The sequence below is a fragment of the Mus caroli genome, chromosome 2 (genome assembly GCF_900094665.2).
Source record: "Mus caroli chromosome 2, CAROLI_EIJ_v1.1, whole genome shotgun sequence".
Classification (NCBI taxonomy): Eukaryota; Metazoa; Chordata; class Mammalia; order Rodentia; family Muridae; genus Mus; species Mus caroli.
In genome coordinates, this window is record NC_034571.1 from 44206040 (window position 1) to 44227386 (window position 21347).

The window sequence follows — 21347 nt, forward strand, 5'->3', positions numbered from 1 at the left end:
CAGCAATTACAAAGTAGAGGCAGGAGGATTAGAAGTTCAAGGTCATCTTAGGCTCTCTAGGGAGTTCGAAGCTACCTTGAGCTCCACAAGAGCCCATCCCAATGCCTCCCTGAAGCACATTTAAGAACAGAAGGCATAGCTGTTATGACTGGTTGTCACTAATTTCTCCCAGGGGTTTACTTTAACTCTTTGTTAGCAAAGAATGCTCTTATTCAGAACTATTCTTGAAGTTCTTCTTCATTACTTTAGAAAATAATTTTACATTCACTCATATGGCAGACTAGGAGGCGAGGGGAGACTAATATGCAACTCTTGGTATTTCACTTGCTCTGTTTTTAGCGATGAAGAAACATCGAGACGATGTAGCGACAAGACAACAGTAGGGCCTGATCCATCAGATCCCTGGGAGAAAGGAGGGTAGATGGTTCTAAAGTAAACACACTCTTCTGTTTTAGGACTGGTAGTGGCAACTCTTCCTTTCTGTCCAGCCTAAACTGTTTGCAGAACTACGTTCGATTTACTGAGGCATCCTGAAGACCAGTTTGGGATTTTGTTGCATAATACCATCAATTCTGAGCAGGGCTTGAGAACTGGAAATCTTGGAGAGAGTTTAAAGAGCCACAATGATTATTAACCCTGACAAGTAGTAGAAATAGGCAGATAATTATAGGATGTACTTAATAGACAGAAATATAGAGCAGTTTATAGGAAGAGAAAAAGAAAACAAATACAAGTGAGTTTGTGGAAAAATGTGGGGATCAGTGTACACTAAAACATTAATTACACATCCCACAGTTGCTTCCTTTTTTTCTTAAAAAAAGGCTCCAAACACAGAGGTTACTGTATTAAGAAAAAAGGGCAAACTTCTAGGTATTTACCTATCTACTGAGGAAGCATTCCTGTCAAAACCTTCAGAATGCTGGAATAAAGTGGAAAACAAGATCTTCCCCTTTATTATACCAAATTGTGCTAAATGGCAGACGAACTGACTCTAGCAATCATCCTTTGCACGCTATAGCCAACTTCGAATATCCCAAATAGCCGAGCTTCTGGAGGGAGGGCTCACATTTTTTACATTCTGTATTTGTTTCAGTGCTTAACTGAACACCCGATCAACAGTTCAACATGACTTACGGGGTAAAAACAGGTCTTACAAGAGGCTAAGAATTGATAACACTGCCGTCTCTGACGATCCAATACACTGAAATCTGCGATTTTCACTTCAAGCTTAATACAGACTTTCACGCCAACTAGGAGCAAACCTGTTTGCAACACAATGCTTTGTGTATACAAGGTGTGGTGGAAAGGATCCGAACCTCACATCGAGCTATCTGGCGAGGGTGTCCTGACCTGGCGGACAGCCCTTCCTGCCTTTATTTTTTAGCCCAAAGACAAACGTGGGGAGGCCTCGGCGGCGGGGGCGCGGCCGGCTCGCGAGCACCGAGCTCGCTCGGGCAGCAGCGGGTGCGGCTCCCGCCCACTCGGAGCAAGTCGGCGCGGCCTCGGCGTCCCCCAGAGGAAAGGCTGGGCGCCGCAGTCGGCCTTAGCATCGCCCATCCCGCTCGGGCGCCCCGGCTCTCGCGCCCGGGCGGGCACCGCAACTGGGCACGCCGGGCGTCTCGGGGCCGCGGCGGGCACCCGCAGGGCCCGCCGTCCCGTCTGCTCGGTCTCGGTTCCCGCAGGCCTCGCGGAGCGCGCTCCGGCTCCGGCCCCGCCCCTCCGGCTCGCCCCGCCTCCGGGACAATCTCCTCGCGCTCGCCGCCCGGCACGCGCGCTGCGCCCGGCCGCCGCTCCCGCCGCCGCCGCCACCGCCGCCGCGGAGCGTTTCTCCGCCGCGCCTGGCTTCCAGCTTCAGGACGGAACCGGAAGTGTAGGGGGCGGGGCCGGCGGAGGCCAGGAGACCGAAAACGCGGCCGAGCCGGGAGCCGGGAGCCGGAGCCACAGCCTGGACCAGAACTTGGCCGCCGCCTGCGCCACCGTCTCTCCCGTCGCCGTCTCCCGCGGCCGCCTCGCACCGCCACCGCCGCGAGCTCGGCTACCGTGGTCCGCGGACTTTGGGTGTCCGGGTTGAAGGTCGGTCCGGACGTCGGAGCAGCTCGGCTCCCGGACCGTCCGGGCGGCTGCGGGCGCCGCCGCCGCCGCCTCGTCGCCTCAGCCAGGCGTTTTGTTCGCTGAGACGCGAGAGGCGAGCGGAGCTGACAGTGATTTTGACAGTGATTCCAACCCGCTTTTGTTGTTGTTGGCTTTTCGTTGTTTGGTTTGGTGTGTTGTGCGTGTATGTGGCGGTTTTTCCCCCGTGGTACATTTTTTTAAATTGTTGTGCCTTTTTTTTTTTTTAATCCTTTTTTTTCAACCCTGTGAACGTTTTTGCTTCCCCCTCCCCCCCGCCTTGGGGCTTCCGAATATGTTTTATGACGGTTGATTTTACACCAGGAGGTTTGTCTCCGAGGAAGACCCAGGGAACTGGATATCTAGCGAGAACTTCCTACGGCTTCTCCGGCGCCTCGGGAAAATGGGAGCTGCTGCAAAGTTGGCGTTCGCCGTCTTTCTTATCTCTTGCTCTTCAGGTAGGTGGAGGAGCCGGCGCGGCGGGGCTGTGGCCGGCTGCCGTCGGCTGGGCAGTTCTCGGGCCGAGGCTTTTCCCGCGCCTAAACCCGCAGCCCGGATCATCTCAAATTCCCCATGAATTCCACTTGTTTTGGGTTGGTTTGGCGAACTGATAGGTTGAGTGCTGTGTTGTTGTGCAAGTGAGAAAGTCATGGTTTGTGGCCATAACACTCGATGACAGCGCTGGTTGGGTTGCTGTTCAAGCCGCAAATACCACAAGTGAAAATTTATGTAAAGGTTTGAGACCCAGAAGGAGGTATTCCAAAATGTCATTTAGCCTAAGCTGTTCCAAAACAAGGACCGGTTTTGGTCGTCATCTAATTAGTGCTTCACCGGTGAATATCGAGACATAGATCAAGTGAGCTGGTGTTTAATTTTGACTGTGAGAAACAATGCATCCTATCAGCGATTTAATCTAGGTCTCCTCTCACGTCTTCTCCAACTACATTGTCCAGTAGTGTTAAAAATAGTTTTAGTTGCCGGAGTATTAACCCTAACCCAGTGCAGAAGAGGTATGCTGCTGTGTGTTGGTGGTGTGTGCTGGCTTTCACCCACCATTTGGGTGCTCTTTTCAGGCGTAGATTCTGCTTACCTACGGAATACTTATTTTAAACGCTTTGCACCGACACGTTGTTTTCAGTTAAGAACAGGCCATGTGAAATTGTGTTCATGTTAAATATGCTGTTCTTGTGAGATGTATTTCTTTTTCTTTTTCTTTTTTTTTTTTAACTCAAGGTTAGGAGAATACTCTGGCCATTTTATATCTGAAAAATTTGATTATGTGAAGATGTTGTATGGTTGCAACCAGTGGTTGGAAAAACTAGGCTTTTGTATTGAAATTCTGGAAATGCATACATACATCTAGCTGAAAGGTGTGCAAATGCACTTAACCGGAGAGTTAGTTGGAGGGATGAAACAGTTTAAAAGTCACAGTGAATGCATTCATTATAAAAATTCAGTGTATACTTCCTAGGTTGTGGCAAACAGGAGGGGTGGGGGACAAATTGACAGGTTTCATGGCTGTGTCATTCCCTCGTATGTCACAGGGAAATTAGAAGGTGGTAGTCTTTTCTTTGTGTACCTCTCTGTTGTGTGTGTGTCCATCTTCCCTACCCCACCCCCCTTTTAATAGAATCTTTTGTAATGTATAGAATTTTGCTGAATGGTACATTTCCTTGTGGTTAATAAATGGATAAAGTCTAGTCTTATGTCTGTAGTGGTATTGATCAGTTCCGGGTGGGCTGAATGTGTTGTGAAATGGCGATCATTGCCAGAGATTAACCAAAAGAATCATGTCTGTTTAAATGGAAGAAGGAACATGCTTAAGGCAGGCGGACAGTTCTTTTTGTGCTCGGTTTAGAGAGCAAGCTAAACAATGGTGTCTGAAATGAATGAAAGCTTTGATGATGTTAAACATCTTGCTTTTCTGAACCGACTTAACCCTGTAGTTTTTCCCCCTCATAGTGCTTTTCCCCCTGACCCTATATATCTAGCTGGTAAACTCCTGCTTAGGTCTCCTTTTTTTCTGATCTGCCCTTGAGGAGGAGGGGCATCATGGCCACTGACCAACGACTGTGGACATTATTCTTTCTCAAACCCACCTGAGTCTCATTAATTGGTGAGGGAGGTTATTCTTGAGCAACCCCGAGGTATCACTCCTGGAAAAGCAAGCTGACACTACAGATCTTACAGCTTCCTCTGCTTGGCTCGGAGGAAGAGGAACAGAGCAGTAGTTCCCTTTGCGATTATTTTCACTGGGCTCACTCACAGGCTAATAGCAAACGTTTCCAGGTTGAGAAGTTCTGCTGTTATAGAACATATAGATAATCCATTGAAATAATTTGAAAAGCTTTATCCATATTGATACATGAAGGTGTGTTTGTGCTTAAAATGTAAAAAAAAATTTAAAGGACTTTGTCAGGAATCAAGTGCACTCTTAAAAGGTTTCTCTCTCTCTCTCTCTCTCTCTGTGTATGTGTGTGGTGCCTTTTAATTGATTTTTCTGTGTAATGTGTAATCTGGCACTGGAAGCAGAGGGTGGCTATTTTTATTAGAATTAAGTAATTTACTAAATTACCAGTTTGTTTCTGGGTATCTGACTTAAAAAAGTCAAATGGGAAACAGTAGTAAGGAATGTGTTTCTTCCAGGTTTTCAGGAAGGATCTATGGTTGCTGGTTTTTAACTGTTTTTTAGACTTTGGTTTTTTTCAGCTTCCATCCCATGGTATGTGCTATGGAGACTGATTATGCAGACTATTCCTGTAGGATATGGCCAAGTGTATAATTTCCTCCTTGCTCTCATTCCAGGAGAAACATTTTAAGTTTTGCCCTCATCCTGGAATGCCTTCAGATTCCCTATGATTTTTAATTTTTATTCCTCTTTATCCTTCTTTAGAGTCTGTTTCAAAACACAAATCTGCTTTTTACTGTTTGAAGCATCATGGCGAATTTGCGCGTTTTTCTCACAAGTTGTAAAACTGTGAGGCTGAGTTTAACCCTGCCCAGTACTGAGGTTTACTCTACCTCAGGCGCTGAAAGCTCTGGTGGGATTTGAATGGCTATGAATTTGATTCTTTTGGATTCCATGGTAACAGCATGTATGGTCAGTATATTCATAAAGAAGAGCAGAAATAACAGTAGTTGATAGCTAGGCATCACTGTGTAGTTGGAGGGAGAGCTTCTGAATGTTGGTTAACAAATGATAAATAGTAACACTTTTTCTTTTGTCCCTTTGCTTTCACTTTTGTAGAGAAGAGACTTATTTTTACTAGTCTTAATTATGTGTAGGTGTGTGTCTGCTTGTGGGTGGCATGTGCACGTAAATGCATGGAGACATAGGTGTCAGGCCTCTGGAATTAGTTATGAGCTGTCTAATATAGGTGCTGGGAACTGAACTCTGGTCCTCTAGAAGAGCAGCAAATACTCTTTATGTGCCAAACTGCTTCTCCAGCTCAGTGCTTTGTTTCTTAAAGGTAGAAATCTCTTAACATATATGCTGTTAAATCCCAGTATAGTATGCTGAAACATACAGACTAGATGAAAAAGCAAAGCAAATTCTCCCTCCCGCATTCCACTTTGAGACTTTTCCTGTTTATGATCTGAGCTAGTGGTTCCCATGCTGGTCTCTCTTCCTCAGGAGAGGCATCTGGAGAAATTTTTTATTTGTCAAAATTGGGGAGGGAATGCTTACTTGGCACCTAGTGGGTGGAAGGCAAGGATGTTGCTACCATTCTCCACTGCACAGGACAGCTACTACAACAAGAATTATCTATCTCAAAGTGTGAGCGAGCAGTGCTCAGATTGAGGAGCCAACTTTTAAATTCTTAAGCTTTAAAAGCATAAATATGTTAGTGAAGGAACTCTGGGCTCCTTCCCATCAAAGTCAGTTGTCAAAGTTTTACTAGTACAGGGTATTGGTGAAATCCAGGTGACTGTTAGAAGGTTTCATTATCGTTTACATTTAGAATTGCATTAGGAAATTAGTGATTGCATTAGGAAAGTAAGTTCTCATTCTACATTATTTCATCCTGATATGTCATTTATAGTATTCTGCTGAGAGTTGTGAATAAAGTCTCTAGTGGTCTATTCTGACAGTTCATGAACACCCTTGTTCATGGACATGATGGATAATTGGCCAGGGTATCATGTTGAGCCATATTTGTTTTTGATCTGGTATTCTCACCTTTTAAGATCTTTCCTTTTATTCTTATTGAAATTCTGGAACTGCATGGCTGTGGGCAGTGTGTGCTAAACATGTTGTCTAAAAAGTTTTGTATCATGTAGATTAAGAATGAATGCATTACCTAAGTAATTCCAAGGTATAAGTGTTAGGGTTAGGTTAGATAAGTTCATTATTTCAAAAAGGATATTTCCTTTACTTAACTTAAAATTTTTTAAAGTGATTTCTTGATGGTATAATTTTTTTTTGTGGCTAATTAGCTGGCTTTTGGTTACCATTACACTCATTTAAAACACATCAAGTACTATTCTATAGTCCTTTAAAGACCTTTGTCCTGTTTAAGTTTAAATCTTGATTGTAATTAATAAATGCTTACCTTGTTTTGAACTCTGGGTTTTAAAAACTTAAGGTAGGCAGGCAAGATGAGAATTATGTGGTACTATACCATTAAAGAGAATCTAGGATGTTTGAGATCAGATAGTCCTTTTTTTAAAAAAAAATTATTCTTATTTTCAATTGTATGTTGATGTGTGTGTGTCTGCATGTGACTATTCGTACATGAGTTGGAGTTATAGACAAGCTGTTGGCTTTATGTGGGTGCTAGAAACAGAACACTGGTCCTCTGGAAGAGCAGCCAGTGTTCTGATGCTGAGCCATCTCTCCAGCCCCTTCATAGTCTTTCCCACTGTTCTTTCATTTGGTGAGTTTTGGACTATCACACATATTGAGAGTAGTGTACATCTCTGGTTTGAACTTCAAATTGTTCCTATTTTCTTTTTCATATTCAGGGTTTTTCTCATTGCTGCCTTTTAAAAATCTCTTACTGTGCTTTGTTCATTGTCTGTTTAAGCCAAAATTTGACCAGACTTGTGAGTGGATTTATTGCCACTGATGGGCCCACATTAGAGTTCCTCTGTTGTAGATTTAATTCTGTTAGGTTGTAACAGTCATGTCTAGACAGAACATTGATTTAAATTGACTATTGAAGATGAAAGTTCCAGGAATAGAGTATAAAGGAAGAAGACAAGAAAACTATTGTCGATGGTAGTTGGCATTCTGTCATTCTTGACCAGATATTTCAGTCACTGTCATGTATACCCAGTGCATCTAGTGGTTAGGCTTTGCTTAATAAAGGGACTTAAAAGAATTACGTAGTTCTCTGCAGCTGAAATTTTTGAACTGTTAGTATGATGGGCTCAGAAAAAAAATATTGGGAGATTTTTATGCAGAGTGAACAAAAATGTGGTTGTGAGTGCTAGAGCAGTCTAGCTCGTATGTCTTCCTTCTACTCACACTGTTACATCTTTTTAAATAGGAGTATCTAGTTTTGTTGTTGTTGTTTTGTTTTTGTTTTTCTGCCCCCAAGCTATTACTTTCCTCCCAAAGCTACTACTTCTCTCCCCCCCCTCCCGCCCCCACCCCATCCTGCCCCCAACCTAGTCTCTTTAAAAAAGAAATCCGAGGCTGGCTATGCTGCTCCCAGCACATGGTAGGCAGAAGCAGGAAGGTCTCAGCAAGTTCCAGCCTGGTTTGATTTACATAGTGAAAACCTATCTTAAAAAAAAAAATCAGCCAATCACTCAGTCTTGCTTACAGTCTTTCACTGACAGAATCACCTTTAGCATAGTGACATATTGGGTTCTCCATCATTTGGTCCTTCATCATTCTTGCTTTTTCTAACCGCTTGGTACAATGGTTAAGACTCTGCATTCCAAACTCAAGTTTCCTTGGTTTAAATTAGCTTCACATCTTTGTCAAACTTGGTTCATTTTCTTGTGCTCTACAAAATGGTATACACTTGAGGAAGTGGTTTGATGAGGTGGCACATGAGTGCTAGTGTGGGGTTTTGTTGTTGTTTTTGTTTTGAGACAGGGCTTCCCTGTGCACCTTTGGCTAGCCTGGATTCTGTGTAGACTGACCCGGCCTTGAACTCAGAGGTCCACCTTCCTTTGCCACCACACCTGGCAAGCACTCCAACAATGTTGCCACTCCTCATGAGTTCAGTACTCCAGTCTTAAAAACTCAAAATGCAGTTACCTTTTATTGTGTGCCTTGTGCCATGGTGTGTGTTGTTTCTTCTTACTTTATCCAGTTAACTCCTGTTATTTTTAAGATTGAAAAGTGTTATCCTTAGAAATATTTTCTCTGCCACCTAACTTCTACTGAGGTGTAGTAGCTTTTGCTCTTTAACACTTTGGAGTGACCTTAGTTTCAGTAATTGTGGTAAATGTCCACTGGCTAGTTTACTGTTGAAGCTAGTACAAATGCTTACCTTGCTGTCTTTATTTTCTGAAGAGCTCCTTTAACCACTGTGTGTCCACCCTGGCATACAGTAGCTACTCAGAAAACACTTATTTAGGGAATGAAATGGAACTGTTTTGCATGTTTGGTGCATAGATTTCTTTTTATGTTAATAAGTAACGAGCTTGGGTTAGGTGATTCCCTAAAAGCTTTCCAATTTCTCAGGATTTGATCACAATAGTGACATATTATTAAGAAAATACATTTTGCTAGTGGTTGTTTTGATATTCTTAAGTTCCATTTGCTTTAAAAATGCTTTGTCTTTAATCCTTAGATTAGCATTTTGTTAGAATTTGAATTATGTAGATTTATAAAGAATCTTCAATATCTTCAAGTTCATTGATGTTCCTAATTTTTAAACTAATCCACAGTGAGAATTTTACATTGTATCATGACTTAGTTTCCATGTGATGGTGTCTGTGTGTACGTCAGAATAAAGCTTCATGGATTATTTACTCTTACTGTATACAGGAGGGATACTTTTATTTATTACTATATTTTGTTTCATTTAAAAATGATGAGTATTGGGGCTGGAGAGGTGTCTCATCAGTTAAGGGAGCTTGGGTTTAGTTAGTTTCCAGCACTCCCATGGTGCCTCACAACTCTTTAACACCAATCCCAGGAGATCTGGCACTTTCTTCTGGCCTCTGTGGGTGGCAGGCATGGAGGTAATACCCAGCCTTAGATGCAGACCAAACACCCATACACACAGAACAAAGTAAAATTTTAAAAAAGTTGAGTGTGGTCAATTCAGTCAGTGACTAACTAATTGACTTTTATTGTCAAAAACACCCATCTAGTTCTACAATTCCCTTATTCCCTCTGCCCTGTACTGTTTGAATGGGATTGAAAAAAATGTACCAAAATGGCTTTAAAATTAATCTCTAATAGTATGTGCCAGTTCGTGGAATACAGAGCAGACTGTCCTAGGGGAGAACTTGGACCTGACTCTTTGGACTCCTTTTTTCTTCTGGTCCAGTTGTTTAAATTACAGTCCAATTCTGTTTTAGTACCTCCTTGTATGTTGGGGATGTTTAGAGTTTTTCACTCAGAAAATACTATTAGCAGAAATAGATATTGGGAATACAAGATCTTAACAGGAAATTTAAAAGGATGTTTATGGAATGTGAAGGAAAGGCCACGAAGGAGCATCAAAATCATAGGTGATACTTTAACATTAACTCGAGAAAGATTGGAAGGTAAGGTGGGGTAGACCTCATCTGAAGGAAAGATTGGAGTCCTGAAGAATGCTTATGTTTTGCTTAAAGAGATATGCAGTCTCAGCTGAGGGCATAAATTCAGATGGGAGATCAGAAACTGAGATGCCCTTGGAGGGGATGATAAAGATCCTGAGGGATGTCCTGGATCCATATATTTGGAGTACAGGACAGAAAAGCAATGTGAAGATTAAGGTAGATGATAACATTACTAATACAAGTGGTAAGGAAGTAACAGGCCAGAAGGAGTTAGAAACTTTTTTATAGCTAAGTAAGTGTCTAGGTGGCTATGGATTTACATGGTAAATATGAATAAAAGTACACATGCGAATTTAGAAAAATAAAAGGGTACTAAAACCCATGAGAAAAATGTAATGACATTATTTGTTTATTTATTTAATGTATGTGAGTACACCATTGCTGTCTTCAGACACACCAGAAGAGGGCATCAGATCCCATTACAGATGGTTGTGAGCCAGCATGTGGTTGCTGGGAATTGGACTCAGGACCTCTGGAAGAGCAGTTGGTGCTCTTAACCACAGAGCCATCTCTCTAGCCGGTAATGATATTGTGAAAGGAAAAACACCAATGAAAATATCTCCATTGTGGTGTCAGAAATGATTCTGAACATTAATGGTTCTGCATGTTTGTGCTTAGAGGATAGTTACCTTCTAGTAGTTACACTTTTAATTCTTACTGGTGATATCTAGTTTCCATTCTTAATTTATGTGAGGTATTCCTCACAGTAACACTGCTCTACACAAGCACACTAAGGTCTTTGCTGAAGTTGGTGCTGTTCATGCCTGAAGTCTACCTGTTCCATAGGCTGTTCTTCTGGATGAGACAACAAACAGACAAATAAGCAAGCAAACAAACCAGTTTTCATTTGTTTGCACTCTTACTGGGTTTAACTTTACTTTCCAGTGTTGCTGAAAGAAGCACATGTAAAGCAGGAAGACAGCAACTAGAAGGACTGGCTGCACATGTGGGGACAGATTGTTTTAGAACATGTCAGCTCTTTATATATTGTAATAAAATATGCCTGTTACAAAACTTGGAGCTTTAAAAAATTATAAGCTTCATTCTTAGTTAGAATTACTGATTTTAAAATTTATATTTGGTAGAAATATTACAAGTGTGGTGGTTCACTCATGTAATCTCAGCATTTGTAAAGCTGAGGTAGGAGGATTGCCATGATTTCAAGGACAGTGTAGGCTACTTAGTGAGTTCTGGACCAGCCTGACCTTTAGAATAAGACCCTCCCCCTACTCTATAATACCATTAATTGGCAAAAAAAAAAATATCTCTTGTTCACATCTTTATGAGTATAGGTGCTATATCAAACTTATACTCTAACACATTTCAAGGTGACTGGGAGTGGGTGAGTTCTGAGAGCTTGGCAAGTTCCTAAAACTCTGAGGTTACATTTTAAAATTTATAAGCCAAGTTGTATTAAATGAAATACACTAAATAACATAGTAGCTGCTCCAGAATAACGTTAACATATGTTAGTAATCTTTGAGTCTAATTTAGAAGGACATAGTATATAAGACATTTAAAATATAGGTTCAGTTCTTGGGAGATATTTTTAAATTTTTAGTCAAGTTACTGAGCAATTACAGCAAAGCAATATTCTAACAATAATTTAGCCAAAGAAATTGTAAGTATAGAATGCCCGAGAGGTACTAGGATTACCTAGAATCTTCAGATAGAGGTTTTTTTGGGGGGCTTTTTGGGAGTTTGTTTTGTTTTAAACCAGGATTTCTTTAAAGTTCACTTGTTTTAGCATGGATTGAGGCAGAGAGATTGCAGTGATTTTGAAGTTAGCCTGGGCTACATAGTAGCAGGCCAGCTTGAGCGAAACAGCCAAACCCTGTCTCAGAAAAACAAAAGTAAAAACAAAACATTAAGATAAATATCTTATCTGATGGAATTTGAAATATTCTTCTCGAACAACTACATTTAAGTATTAGGTATTTTTTTTTAAAACTTTTTTATGCAAAGGTAAACTTTGAAGGTTTCTTTTTCTTTTCTTCTTTTTTTAAAGATTTATTTTATGTATATGAGTATTCTATTTGAATGTATACCTGTGTCCCAGAAGAGGGCCACAGATCCCATTGTAGATGATTGTGAGCCACCATGTGGTTGCTGGGAATTGAACTCAGGAATTCTTGAAGAGCAGATAGATAGTTCCCTTAACCACTGACCCATCTCTCCAGCCCACCAACTTTGAGGGTTTCTTAAGTTTTTAAAGATTAATTGGTCAGTATTTTTAAAATTCTTTTAGATGAAAGGTCATATAGCCTAGACTGTCTTCAAAATTACTGCATAGCTGAGAGTGGCCATGAATTCTTGATCTTTCTGATTGTATCTTCACAGTGCTAGGATTATTTTACTAATTGATTTGTATGTGTGTGCTGGAATGTGTGGTGAATGCCCATGAGAGTGTGTGCTCTAGTTCATGTGCATGTGCATGTGCATGTAGAGGCAAAGCAGGTCTCTGGGTTTCTTCCTTTATTGCTGTCTTCTTTTTTGCCTTGAGACCTGGGTGGTCTCTCACTGAACCAGATGCTCATATGAGACTGTTTTCCTTATCGGTGAGGCTGGTTCAAGAACATCCCCATATCAGAAACTAGTTCTGTTTAGACTGGTGACATATATTTACAAGCCTTGATTTAAGTGACATTTTATTTATAGTTAGCAGCTTTGTATTGATGTCATGAAAGGGACTCACATCATTAAACTAGAGAACAGAAGCTGTTAGCCCTGCCCTGCCTTTACATTTTCAGAATCTTTTACTATTGGAACATGGCACCCTGTAAAGGAATAGTTAAGTCTGTCTTTGCCTCCCCAGTGTTAGAGTTATAGGCACTTGCTGCCATGACAGAGCATGTGTTGAGTATTCAGATCCTTGTGCTTGTAGAGCAAGCACTGTTACCCATTGAATCTTTTGTTTGAATGTTTTTAAAGGTTTTTATTTTTATTTTATATATGTGAATACACTGTAAATGTCTTCAGACACACCAGAAGAGGGCACCGGGTCCCATTGCAGACAGTTGTGAGCCACCATGTGGTTGCTGGGAATTGAACTTAAGACCTCTGGAAGAGCAGTCAGTGCTCTTAACCGGTGAGCTATCACTCCAGCTCCGAGTTGTTTGAATTTTAAAGATAAATATTTTGAAGACTAGGATGTAGCTCAATTGATGAAATGCTTACCCACGGAGCATGGAGCCCTGGGTTCAGTTCCCTAGCAGCAAGTAAAAGGTATGACATAGGCTTGTACTCTCAGTACTTGAAGAGGCAGAAGGCTCAGTAATGAGTTTGAGGCTAGGTTGAGCTATAGGAAACTCACCAAACCAAACCAAACATTGGTATTTTATCTATTTATTTTAATTTTATTTTTTAATTAAATTTATGTATGTGTGTGTGTGTGTATATATATATATGTGTGTGTGTGTGTGTGTGTGTGTGTGTGTGTGTGTGTGTGTATGTATGTTTTTCAACTCAGGGTTTCTCTGTGTAGCCCTGACCTAGAACTCCCTCTCTCTGTACATCCAACTGCTTCTGCCTTCTGAGTGCCAGAATTAAAGGCATGTACCACTACCATCTGGCAAACATTAGTATTTTAAATATATATTTGGGACTTAAAAGTGTATGCCACTCAATTCATTTTTGACTTTTAACAACATCAAGACCTTATTTTACTCATTCCTGAATTAAAGTAGATAATATTGATAACCTCTTCATTTAATAGATAAACATGTGGATACATGGTTGTCTTAGGGTTTTACTGCTGTGAACAGACCAGACAACTCTTATAAGGACAACATTTAATTGGAGATGGCTAACAAGTTCAGAGGTTATCATCAAGGCTAGAACATGGCAGCGTCCAGGCAGGCATGCTGCAGGCAGAGCTGAGAGTTCTACGTCTTCATCTGAAGGCCACTAGGAGAATCCTGACTTTCAGGGAGCTAGGACAGGGTATTAAAGCTCATATACACAGTGACACACCTACTTCAACAAGGTCACACACACCTCCTAATAGTGCCACTCCCTGAACCAAGCATATAGAGACCATCATAATGGTCAATGCTAAGTGTTTCGGTGCTGCAGTGAACAATACTGACATGGTTATGTCCTATGGAGCTCTTGTGATAAACATGTAGTGAAATGAATCAAATAATTATGCATTTCTGAATGTGCTGTCAGAAATTAAGAGGTGGTGAGAGCTTAAGACATCATTTGCCTCATGTCACACATTGCATTCTCTAATTATTTACCTTGGTTTTCTTGTTTTTTTATTATTGCTAGTGTGCAAGCTCAGTATGGGAAGAAGTGTCCCCTCCCTTCCTTACAGTGTACCCCATGACATGACCCAGTTCCTTACACCAAGTAGAAAGTCCGTAGGTACTTAACTGGCTGTCTGAAGAAATTTGGGGAGGGGGGTGGATGGTAGAGAGAGGTAGGGGTAAGATCAAATAGGACTAACAGAGGTAGGAGTTAGAATAAAATGCAAAGAACACTGGGAAGTAAAGAGGTTTAAAGAGGAAATGATTTGGTTAATAACTGTTGGCAGATAAGAGTGTACAGAGGCAGAGGGAGACCACTAAGCAGCTTCTCATATGAGTGTAAGCTGGAGAGGCTGTTTAAGGCCTCTTCTGGTCTTTCACAATATCTGATTGTATTGTAGGAAACTTGTCTGTAATTATCAGTCCCTTTAACATCACCCTTCCCCCAATTTGTAATTACTAAAAACCCAAAACTAAACTAATCAATGAACAGACCAACCTACAAAAGAGATGATCAAACCCAGGCTAGTTTATTGTGTTTTGGTAACACTCCTGTCTATTACTTTTGTGCATATGATATCTATTTCATATTCTTATTTTTCTCTTCATATATCCACTTTTTAAAAAAATTGCTAACTCAGTGTTCTAAACATACGGTATACTGTTTTATGGACATGGTTGAGGATTCAGAAGTAAAAATGTAAGTGTATCTTGTATCTTCATCCTTATTAATTTATCTTCTTAGAAGTTTATTTACTTAAAAATTTATCTTTTCAGGATATGGAGATCTTATATACATGCTGAAGAGATAAATTGTACTTTGGCCTGGTAGTTTTCCTCAGGGCTTCAGCCTTTAACTACATAGTCAGCTTGGTATTTTATTTGGAGACATTTGTAGCCTGAACTGTTTGATGGAGACAGGTGTACTTGGTGCATGGAGACAAACTCTTCCTAGGGCAGAAGTTCACTAGCAGCTGCCTTGATGAGGAAAACCTTGATTTCCTTCAGAGTAGTGCAGAGTGGGGAAACCAGAGGAGCCTGCCCTTTCCCCAGGTTTGAACAGTGAGTGGTGGCTGCCCTAACCATCCTTTTAGTCTGTATAAAGTTATGTAACAAATCTTATTTGGTAATAACCTTTTCTTATTCTCTTCTTTACTTCCTTAAAAATTATATAAACCTGGTGTTGAATTGGGAATTAATTACTACTTCCTTTTTTGTTGTTGTTGTTAAAATGTAAATAGAGATTGCTTATTAGCCGAGAGAGCTAGAAATAATAGAGGTAATTAAAGTAGGAAGTTTTGAGTGCTGGTGGGGTCTAATAAACTGTCACATGCCTTCCTCCATCTGGATGGTAGGCCTAAGAAGACCTATGCTGTCCCCAGTTTATAGGCAGAAGTGAAGCCTAGGTTAGGATTAGAGAAGTGTAGGCAGCCTTCATTTCTAATGAAGAGAGTGAAACTGAGTTTTATCTGTTCTCTACAGGCTTTCTTACTGTTGCCCAAGTACATCCCCATATCAGAGACTGTAGTAACATATTTATCAGCCTTGATTTAAGTGACATTTTTATAGTTAGTAGTCTTGCATTGATGTCATGAAAGCAACTTAGCTCATTAGAGAACAGAAGCTGTTGGGCCTGCCCTTAAAACTACAGAATCTTTTACCATTGGAACATGGTACATTGTAAAGGCTAGTGAAAGAAATAAAAACCAATATTGCTGGCATAAATGTAGTTGTTTGGTACAAATGCAACTTTTAGAACAAATAACTAAGAATTTCCCTTGTCGTGAAATTAATAATAGTAATTAATTATATGATCCTTGCATTAGTATAAGAAAAATAGCAAATATTTGGCAGGGAAGAAACATAGGTGTTAGGACTTCTCACTACAACGATGTGTAGTTTGCTTTGAACTTGGAGAAATTCTGTATAACCTTAGTTCCTTCACTGTGAAGTAAAATTTGTAATGGCCAACTCACAAGATTAATTGGGGATCTAAGACTACACACGGAAACTCATATTTCCATGTAAAAAAGTATACATGAAATGTAAAATTTTGATTTTGGTCACCAAATGTTTATAAGTAATACAATGATGTTCAAAGTGTACAGAGAAATGTAAAGGTTTAACTATGACAAATCCTCTACTTCAGAATTTTGTGATTCTTAATGATAAGCCATTTGTTTGAAAGCTGCCAATGAATAAAGTTGTTACTTCTGTAAGCAACTTAGTATCAACTATGAAAGAAATGCTTGCTTCTTACCCTGTCCACTCTCATCATTTGCCATATTGCCTCTCTGAAAGTTCCTATCAATTGCTTTTTATTCCTCTAACACTCACCCCTGGGCCATCTCTCAGAATATGTAAGAGGACCATTATTCATCTCACATTTTCCAGGGTCTGACATGTAAGGTTAATATTTTGGTTAGTGAACTGACAGTACTTTGAAATTCTGGGGACTGGGGGTGGGATGGGTCTATAAACATTTTTTATAAAGGGCTAGATAGCCATAAATATTACATAAATAAACAACTGTAAATATTTTGTAATAAGAATTACTTTGTATATGCTGAAAATTCAGTTTCACATACATATGTCACAAAGTATTATTGTTTTCATTTTTTTAAAACCATTTTAAAATGTCATTGTTCAGAGACTGAGTGAAACCAGGCCACAAACTAGATTTGATCTGTAGACTTCTAGTCTCTTGGATACTTGCAGGTGGCCCATCTCTCTCAATTAGAAATAAATTATTACTAAACAAAACTTACTTTTGAACCTAGACACATTTTCTTTCCTTTTCCCTGCCAGTTATTCTATTTTAAGTGTGTAGATGTTTGCCTGCATGTTTGCCTGTTCACCACATGCATGGCTTGGTGCCTACAGAAGCCAAAACAGAGGCCAGAGGATGCTGTCAGATGCCCTGGAACTGGAGTTTACAGCTGGTTCTAAGCTGCTACGTGGGTGCTGGGCATCAAACCTCCATCCTCTGGAAGAGCATCCAGTGCTTTTAATCACTGAGCTAGTCCTGGACAAAATCATTGTCAACATTTGTTGGCTACCACCCCAGACCAATCCATATGCCTGTTTTGCCTATTTTGTATTCTGGCAGTACTGTAAAGCTTTACCCTTCAGATTAACATTCTCTGAAAGAAGATGGGCTTACTGTTCTCTCTTAGTTCAGAGCAAATGGTCTCCTCATTATCATCAGGATTTCTGTACTTTTTGATCTCTCTTCTGCCTCCTAGACTTTGCATTCTAAAACTACCCTGTTCTAGGTTCTTCTGTACCATCCTATGGTAAGGTTTCAAAAAGCTTTTTGTGGATGGCTAGGGAGCAGATTGGCAGAAAAAAAATGGGGAGGGAGAGAAAAGAATGGAAGGTAGTTTTTGTTTTGTTTTGTTTTGTTTTTTTCCCCAAACTACAGGTTGCAACTCCTTAGAGCATTTTGAAATTCATGTAGAATGGCCATATTAATAGAAAGAAAATGGACAATAATCAGAAAGAGTTATTCATAATAGTTAAAGGAAAGTTTTGTAAAATTTCAGTTGTATTTGTAAGCTAGGTTACAGTGAAGTGTACTATGCTCGGGAAGTTTAAAAGCCTGTTTTCTTAGGGTTTGGGATACTGATCGTGAGATTCCCCCTTCCATTTCTTGTTAATCTGTGTGAGAGCCAAATGAGCTATGAGCAGGAATCCTGCTTGCTTTCTACATCATGCTGCTTGTCCATAGGAGACTGCTAGCCTACTACCTAAGAGAAGGCAGAGTGACATGGTAACAAGCTTCAGAGCTGAGGCTCAGAGGTGCCCATCTCATTTAGATGGCAAAAGAAGTTATATCTGGCCTTTGTGTTTTAGGGGACAAAACACATCCCAGTTGGTGACAGCTCACCAGGTTACCAGGGCACCGAGAATTAGTTTCTGTAGTTGGCCACTGGTCCAGTGAGATGAAATGATCTCTACAAGAGTGACAAGTGAGAGGGCCGATTGTACCTTCTTTATTCTTCTCCTCTACCATTTCCCTCTTTTAATTATGTTTTTTTTTTTTTTTCTTTTTTTAAGACAGGGTTTCTCTGTATAGCCCTGGCTGTTCTGGAACTCACTCTGTAGACCAGGCTGGCCTCAAACTCAAATCCACCTGCCTCTGCCTCCTGAGTGCAGGATTAAAGGCGTGAACCACCACACCCGGCCCTAATTAGTATCTTCTTTGTTGAACTCAATGATCCTTCCAATGATAGGAAAAGTAGAGGACTGAGAGGATACAATTGGTGAGAAATAGTCATACAGTCATGTATTTGGCAAAGAGTGTATTAGGAAGGAAGCTAAAGTAGAAGGGCCATCCATCTGGCTTTGCTGTTCTGAGGTGGCAGTTTACAAATGGGTAAAACAGGACCTGCTCATACACTGTTAGGAGTCTTGGCTTTTGGTACCTTTGATATGCTGATTGGATATAGTTCTCTGAGAAACTTAGGTGAACTTAGGAACATTAGATTAGTCTAGAATAATTATTCATTTTAAGCACTTAAAAGTCATAGTATATATCTTTGAGACATTTTTGGCTATTGTATGTTAAGTTAGCAATATGGTGAAAATGAACTGATTCTGATCTCTAACTTGATTAGTAAATGTGAGAAGAAAAAGATTGGACAAGCTAGTTTTATTCACTAGAAAAGAAACAAAACTATATATAGCACACACAAACATACTTAGGTTAAAAAAAAAATGGCAAGACCCTTAAAATGTATTCTGTTTTTCCCAGGCTGGATAGGCAAGAATGCTTTTGAAATGGAATTACCAACCATCTGGAATGAGTTTCAGCTAAGTAGTTCCCAAAGACTTATCTTAGACATTTCTAGGCCTACCACTTGTCTTTTAGCCTCCCTTAATAACGAGTTTGCCTTTCCATGTTATAATTGCTTGTTACTTTTATGTGTTTGTCTATCTGCTTACCCTAAGTTCTTTAAACTTCATTCACTACAAAATGAGTGGTTAGTGCTTAACTGAGAACAGGAGAGGTAGATGGCCTGGTTCTCATATAGGACATGTAGATCTATCTACTCAATGTATAGTATACACACACATACACACACGAAGTATAAGTTACAGTAATGTGCTTGGACTATTTCTCAGATGTAGTATTGTAACTAACTCAATAAATAACTAATTTCTGGTGCTGTTTGTTATTATCTAGCAGTGCCTAAATAAACTGTTTATGGAATACGAACAAGCCAAAATGTAATGAGTTGAAAATTGAGGGCATTCTAGTATATTTATTGAGATACTGCACTTTGGCAGTTGGCCATCTTGTTTTGTTCAGAATACAAATAATATTTGTGTTTGTTTTCTTATTTAGTAGTATTTCTTTGACTGTGCTTTAATTTTATAACATTTGATTTTTAGAGAGTAGTGTTCTTATTTTCTTTTTTTAAAAAAGATTTATTTATTTATTATATGTAAGTATACTATAGCTGTCTTCAGACACACCAGAAGAGGGCATCAGATCTCATTATAGATGATTGTGAGCAATCACAATGTGGTTGCTGGGATTTGAACTCAGGACCTCTGGAAGAGCAGTCAGTGCTCTTAACCGATGAGACATCTCTCCAGTTCCCATGCTCTCATTTTCAAGTATGTGATTTAGTAATATTATTTATATAAAGACTGAGAGATCTTATCAGGAAATTATAGAATAGAATAAGTTTTCTTTCAGAAGTATACTTCCAAGTGAGGATGCTTCAGAACTTTCTTTGCAGATGAGATAAAGGGAGTAGCTGTGTTAGGAGATAAGATGAGATTTCCAAAAGTTAGTCATGTTTACTTCTGGGAAAATAACTTTTATTTATTTAAGGTTTTAAAATGATTATATGTGCCTGTTTGATTCTTTTGGGGTTTATTTGAAGAAAATTTTATATCTTTGTTTAATCCAGACTTGAGATGATATAATTTGTCTGAAATCACTAATCTATGAGGCTAAGACTAAAGGCTTAAGTTAAGATTTCTAGAAAGAGTACGTACCGGAGCTTAGTCCATTCCCACTATTTCCAGACTTAGGGGGGAGAAATTTTGCAATAATTTGTCAGTAGTGGCTTTGTATCACACCTTGAAGAAACCGTCGTTTGGTCCTTAGGAGCCAGAAATAGTAATATAGCAATAAGCAGCACTCAAGTGAGTTCTAATTTTAGGGCAAATGTTCGCTTCTGCACTGCGAGATGGCAGCCATAAACCCATAGGTGGTGGTGTTGCCAGAAAGGATTATGTGTAAATGCTGCCCTTGTTTGTTGGAGTGCTTTTCTCACTCATTTTTGCTTTTTGATCAGGAATGTTTAGAATTGTTTTTCTAATGGGTCAGTCTTGTGCACATGTGCTGGATTTTTTGCTTTACTACATTTCTTAGGTCAAAATTAGAACTGGCAAGTTATTGCACAGCCCAGTCATATTGTTAGGTTCAATAATAATAATAGTAATATTGCTAATGACTATCATTTATTTAAACTGCCATCATCAACAACCATTACTTGCAGTATACTGTGGACTAAGATTGTAAGTTTTGGTGATAGTATGTGTGAGTTACCGACCCTAGTAGATAAAAATACTATTCCCACTTCATAGATGAGGAAACGGAGACCCAGAAACTTACCTAAGGCTCTTTGACTGAATAAGCAAGAGAGCTGGGATATTTAAGCCTGAAAGACTTAAATTGGTTCTATTGAATCAAATATTCTAAAATATATATTGGAATATGAGTTAATGATTTTTGAACAGTGTTTCTTTCCAACCTGTCAGGACCAGGTTTCTTTTTCCTGCTCCCATTTTAAAAGCAGCTGATATTGCTGGTACCCTTTGCATTCTATGATGTAGCCAAAAATGCTGTTCCCAAACTGAGGTGTTGATAGTCTGTTATTGTTTCTGTGGCTGATACAGCAGAGCTTCCTTCATCCCTAGAATGGAAATAGAGCTATGTAAAGACGGAGAAACTTTTTTTTTTTTTTTTTTTTGGTTATACAGTAAGGCAAGATTAGGACCAGGGTAGCATGCATTTGCTCTGATGACCACCTGAGTAATTAGTGAATTGAACATTGGAAGTGAGTGCCCTTTATCTTCTTAAAGTAATGAACTTAATTCAGAGAATCTGATTGGAATTTCTTGTGTGGGAAAAACAAATTTGCATTGTTTCTCCTTCCCATTTGGTAAGTCACTTAGTAGTAATGGTTGTTACTTGGTTACTTGGTACTCATTACCTATGCTGATTCTGGTATT

The 21347-nt window shown here is 39.7% G+C and overlaps 1 protein-coding gene across 4 annotated transcripts in view; it reads left to right on the forward strand.

Moving 5' to 3' along the window:
- The first annotated feature begins 1807 nt into the window (after positions 1 to 1807).
- Acvr2a (activin A receptor type 2A) overlaps positions 1808 to 21347 on the forward strand; it is an 85458-nt gene continuing 65918 nt past the window's right edge. Inside the window, exons 1-2 of one of the 4 annotated variants that reach the window (XM_029474051.1) lie at positions 1808 to 2073; positions 2434 to 2567. In XM_029474051.1, coding sequence (XP_029329911.1) covers positions 2513 to 2567 — 55 coding nt within the window. In that variant the 5' untranslated portion in view covers positions 1808 to 2073; positions 2434 to 2512. Of the gene's footprint in view, positions 2568 to 21347 lie in introns of all 4 variants that reach the window. The other 3 variants (XM_029474052.1, XM_029474050.1, XM_021182641.2) reach the window with 3 other exon arrangements.